Source organism: Takifugu rubripes, unplaced genomic scaffold, assembly GCF_901000725.2.
Source record: "Takifugu rubripes unplaced genomic scaffold, fTakRub1.2, whole genome shotgun sequence".
NCBI lineage: Eukaryota > Metazoa > Chordata > Actinopteri > Tetraodontiformes > Tetraodontidae > Takifugu > Takifugu rubripes.
The window spans coordinates 543,557-548,740 of record NW_021821634.1 but is presented as its reverse complement, the minus strand read 5'-3'; the positions used below and the strand labels follow the sequence as shown (position 1 = coordinate 548,740).

Sequence of the window (5,184 nt, the reverse complement as noted above, 5' to 3'; positions counted from 1 at the left end):
GGACCCCCCCCCCCGTTGCACTTCCTCTAAACTGTGAACTCCCCCCCCCTGGTGGAGCGGCCTGTCAGAACCAGAAGGACAGGTTACAGGTTTGCTCATCTGTCTTCGGACTCTTGCTGTCAGACTTTGTCCTCTGGACCTGGACCTGGACCCGAGGGACCGGCTCCTGAAGAGCGCCGGTCCCTCTCACCTGGGTCGGCCCGGTTTCTCCCAGAACCCCCTGTTGCAGCTGCAGAACCTTTCCGTTGGGAACCTTCCTCAATGGGGCGCCGTCTCATGGAAGCGTTTTGGGCCGGCCCCCTGCCGGGCCCCCTGCTGGGCCGGGCCGGGCCGGCGCCACGGCGCCCCCCCCTGGTTGCACTGTCCTGTAGAAATGTGCTGAATGTTTTAGTCGTAGGACCTTTTGTAACGTATTTATGTTCCTCTTTTCCCGTCGTGTCGTGGTTCCGGGAACTTTTCTTCTCTTCCTTTCAGAGATAAAATCACAACGAATGTCAGAACTTTATTTCTCTATTTCAGTTCCACTACACTCGTGTCCAAACTATGCATGAGAAATAAAAGAGTTGAGCCGAGCGAGTCTTTGATTGGGGGGCGGGTGACCTTCAGAGCCTGGTCCTTCAGAGCCTGGACCTTCAGAGCCTGGTCCTGACCTTCAGAGCCTGGTCCTTCAGAGCCTGGTCCTGACCTTCAGAGCCTGGTCCTTCAGATATAATAATATATTATTATAACCCAGTTTCACGGATCTCACGCTGACTCAGCAAGATGGATCATTCCCCCCCTTAACTCCCCCCTTAACTCCCCCCTTAACTCCCCCCTTAACTTCCCCCCTTAACTCCCCCCTTAACTTCCCCCCTTAACTCCCCCCTTAACTTCCCCCCTAACTCCCCCCTTAACTTCCCCCCTAACTCCCCCCTTAACTTCCCCCCTAACTCCCCCCTAACTGCTGAAGAAGAAGCTCTTACGCTAACGTTAGCATTTGTCAGCTAACAGAATTTCCTTGTCACTGACGCCCTGTTCCACCTGGCCGATGGTCTCAACACGCCCACTGAGGGTTTTCTCCCAGTGCATGATGGGAGATGTTGGCGCTGGGCTCCGTCACCACCAAGAGCTCGATCGGACCTCTGGAACCACAGACCGACGTGTGTCCAACAACCGGATCAGGCTCCTTCCTCCAGTCTGTGTGTGTGTGCGTGCGTGTGTGTGTGTGTGTCTGCGTGTGTGTGTGAGTGTGTGTGTGTGTGTCTGCGTGTGTGTGTGTGTCTGCGTGTCTGTGTGTGTGTGTGTGTCTGCGTGTGTGAGTGTGTGTGTGTGTGTCTGCGTGTGTGTGTGTGTGTCTGCGTGTGTGTGTGTGTGTGAGTGTGTGTCTGCGTGTGTGTGTGTGCGTCTGTGTGTGTGTGTGTGTGTGAGTGTGTGTCTGCGTGTGTGTGTGTGCGTCTGTGTGTGTGTGTGTGTGCGTGTGTGTCTGTGTGTCTGCGCGTGCGTGCGTGTGTAAATTAAACACCAACAACGTGGCTTAATCCTGATTAAACTCCCCACATGGGCCGTGCGTGCTGTTGGAGGTGATGCGCTCAGATCCGGGCTGCTGGTGGATCGGAGCGCCGCTGGGACGCTAACGGAATCGTGCGGCTAATTTGAAGGTTTCCCTTCGATCCGGACACGATGTCTGACGACAGCGGCGGTCCTGGTGGAGCTGAAGCTGCAGGTGAAGAGCTGCACGAGCGCTGGAGAGGCAGCGTTAGCCTCAAGAGGAACCGCCTGAACAAGCTAGCAACACGCTGCCCAAACCACGAAGGCCATGAAAATAACCCAAATTATCATTTGGATCAACTCATTGAGACGTTGCCGTGGCAACAACCTTTTCTGATGACCATCAGCACATTAGCAAGTGCCCACTCTGAAGGTCCTGGTCCTCAATAACGAACTAGCGACACATGTGGTGAATGCTACGCTAGCTTTGGTGAAACACAGGTGGGTGTGGTCGGGCTGTGTTTTCACTTCCTGTTGTTGATCCACGAGACCTTGATGTCCTCATTGACATCCTGTCCTGGACAGTCCTCCGCTCCTCTTGGTTATTAGCATCTCCGCTAGCACGGTCGTCGTGTCCAAACACGCTCCTGGAGACATGTAACCATGGAGACAGAACAAAAGTTCTTGTGCTCCACTGCTAACCTTGTCCTCGTCCACCCACGCCTACTGAGCTGGTCTGGTTCTGGTCTGGTTCTGGTCTGGTCTGGATCAGCAGCTCATCCTATTCAGCTCAGGGCTGGTCTTCATGTAGCTGTGCTAAGCTAATGTGGCCACGTGCGTGACGCACGAGCGGTTCCTACGCAGCAGACGGAGACGGAACCGCAGCAGACGGGGCGGAGGCGTGAGATGTCCTCGGCTGCCAGGGACCACACGGAGGACGGGTTGGACCCTTTGTGACGTTCTCCTCAGGCGGACATGATGGACGCCTTGATTCTGGCTCTCACACAGGCTCCACACGTGTCGGGGTGACGCTAGCGCAGCTGCTACGTGTTTTTACCGTGACCTCAGAACCGAAGGGTTCCTCTTGGCACAGGAAGTCCTCGTCTGGGACAGAGTGTCCCTGCTGCGTGTGGACACCCCCCCCCCCCGCGGCAGGGACACGCCTGCCTCACCCATGTGACCCAGCTTCGCCGCAGCTTAGCCCACGCTAGCACCTTGGTGCTAACATCTGCTAAGCTTGGCGCTCCACCTCAGCAGCATCAAAGGCTGCGTGCTGGTGCGGCCCGGCGGCTCTTTGTTTCTGGGCTCTTCTTCGTCGTTGCTATGGAAACGTCTCAGCACGCCGAGCGATGCCGCTGAGCTCCGGAGGAACGTTCACACTCCGAACTTTTCCTTCACAGCAGCACTCGATGAAGCTCTTTCAAAGGTTCTTTATTGACCTTTCATGCAGAGTAAGAGACCACAGATCAAAGGAACAAAGGAAAGAACCAGTTACAGCAGTTAGCCACCAGCTAGCTGCGACTGTCACACACACATCAAAGCAAAATGACCTCATGCAGCCCATCATTGATGACGATGATGAACTTTTCATCAAATCAGGACATTTTTATTCATATTTACTCAAATTTACCATCAAATAAAAACGTTTTTGTTGCTTTTTTAAGTTTTGGGTGAATTTTTATGAAATCCTGTCGGAGTTTAATGTGCAGAATGTTTTGATGATATGACATCAAAGATAATTGAAGATAATTGACCTCACAGCACAAAGACATCAAAGCCACTTCAAAAGCACAATGGTCCAAAAAAGACTTAGCTTCAGTAGCTTCAGTAGCTTCAGTAGCTTCAGTAGCTTCAGTAGCTTCATTAGCTTCAGTAGCTTCATTAGCTTCAGAAGCTTCAGTAGCTTCAGTAGCTTTTTTAATTTTATTAGCTTCAGTAGCTGTGTCGTCAATTCATGGCAAATACATTGTTAATACACAGGTTTATATTATTACATCTGTTATTACTAGTGAATTAACCACCAGTGGAGCTAATATGCTAATATGCTAACAGCAGCATCACAACTAATGAACATTTAAGGTGCGCGTGGACTGTTGAACTCTTACGGAGGGAAACATTTCTGTCCCTCAGTCTGTCCCTCAGTCTGTCCATCAGTCTGTTCATCAGTCTGTCCCTCAGTCTGTTCATCAGTCTGTTCATCAGTCTGTCCCTCAGTCTGTCCCTCAGTCTGTCCATCAGTCTGTCCCTCAGTCTGTCCATCAGCCTGTCCATCAGTCTGTCCATCAGTCTGTCCATCAGTCTGTCCATCAGTCTGTCCCTCAGTCTGTCCCTCAGTCTGTCCATCAGTCTGTCCCTCAGTCTGTTCATCAGTCTGTCCCTCAGTCTGTCCATCAGTCTGTCCCTCAGTCTGTCCATCAGTCTGTCCCTCAGTCTGTTCATCAGTCTGTCCCTCAGTCTGTCCATCAGTCTGTCCATCAGTCTGTCCCTCAGTCTGTTCATCAGTCTGTCCCTCAGTCTGTCCATCAGTCTGTCCCTCAGTCTGTCCTCAGTCTGTCCATCAGTCTGTCCCTCAGTCTGTTCATCAGTCTGTTCATCAGTCTGTCCATCAGTCTGTCCCTCAGTCTGTCCATCAGTCTGTCCATCAGTCTGTCCTCAGTCTGTCCCTCAGTCTGTCCATCAGTCTGTCCCTCAGTCTGTCCCTCAGTCTGTCCATCAGTCTGTCCCTCAGTCTGTTCATCAGTCTGTCCATCAGTCTGTTCATCAGTCTGTCCCTCAGTCTGTCCATCAGTCTGTCCCTCAGTCTGTCCCTCAGTCTGTCCCTCAGTCTGTCCCTCAGTCTGTTCATCAGTCTGTCCCTCAGTCTGTCCATCAGTCTGTCCCTCAGTCTGTCCCTCAGTCTGTTCATCAGTCTGTCCCTCAGTCTGTCCCTCAGTCTGTCCCTCAGTCTGTCCCTCAGTCTGTCCATCAGTCTGTCCATCAGTCTGTCCCTCAGTCTGTTCATCAGTCTGTCCATCAGTCTGTCCTCAGTCTGTCCCTCAGTCTGTCCATCAGTCTGTCCCTCAGTCTGTCCATCAGTCTGTCCATCAGTCTGTCCTCAGTCTGTCCATCAGTCTGTCCATCAGTCTGTCCCTCAGTCTGTTCATCAGTCTGTCCATCAGTCTGTCCTCAGTCTGTCCCTCAGTCTGTCCATCAGTCTGTCCCTCAGTCTGTCCATCAGTCTGTCCCTCAGTCTGTCCCTCAGTCTGTTCATCAGTCTGTCCATCAGTCTGTCCTCAGTCTGTCCCTCAGTCTGTCCATCAGTCTGTCCATCAGTCTGTCCTCAGTCTGTCCCTCAGTCTGTCCCTCAGTCTGTCCATCAGTCTGTCCATCAGTCTGTCCTCAGTCTGTCCCTCAGTCTGTCCATCAGTCTGTCCTCAGTCTGTCCCTCAGTCTGTCCCTCAGTCTGTCTTCATCACCATCACAACTGACGCCGACACATCCAGATGGATCACAGAGTCCACGGAGAAGAGGCGGTGTGGGGGTGGGGACAGTGATAATTAGCATTAGCTTCACAGCTAAAGACACTGCTAGCATGGCTAGCGTGAGCTCCTATTTCTAACAGGTTCTTCCCAGTCCGGAGAACCTGAGCGGCACCACTAAACTGTGGGCGAAGAAGCTACGGGGGTCTTCTGAGACGGACGGTCCTCACGTTGTCCCACCTCCCGATGGGTTCTACCG

At 52.6% G+C, this 5,184-nt stretch overlaps 1 protein-coding gene and 1 long non-coding RNA gene across 4 annotated transcripts in view; both read right to left on the bottom strand.

Annotated features, from left to right (window-relative positions):
- Nucleotides 1-430: 430 nt before the first annotated feature.
- Nucleotides 431-1,225, bottom strand: LOC115248363 (uncharacterized). The gene is made up of 3 exons (XR_003887257.1): nucleotides 963-1,225; nucleotides 631-700; nucleotides 431-600 (listed from the first exon to the last, which is right to left on the bottom strand). It is a non-coding gene; the product is annotated as an uncharacterized lncRNA (long non-coding RNA).
- A 3,591-nt stretch (nucleotides 1,226-4,816) lies between these two features.
- Nucleotides 4,817-5,184, bottom strand: part of LOC101061148 (thyrotropin-releasing hormone receptor-like) — an 8,192-nt gene continuing 7,824 nt past the window's right edge. For all 3 annotated transcript variants that reach the window (XM_029832052.1, XM_029832053.1, XM_029832054.1), the window contains exon 5: nucleotides 4,817-5,184. This exon is cut by the window's right edge and continues 350 nt beyond it. In XM_029832052.1, the coding sequence (XP_029687912.1) occupies nucleotides 5,103-5,184 (82 nt within the window). In that variant the 3' untranslated portion in view covers nucleotides 4,817-5,102.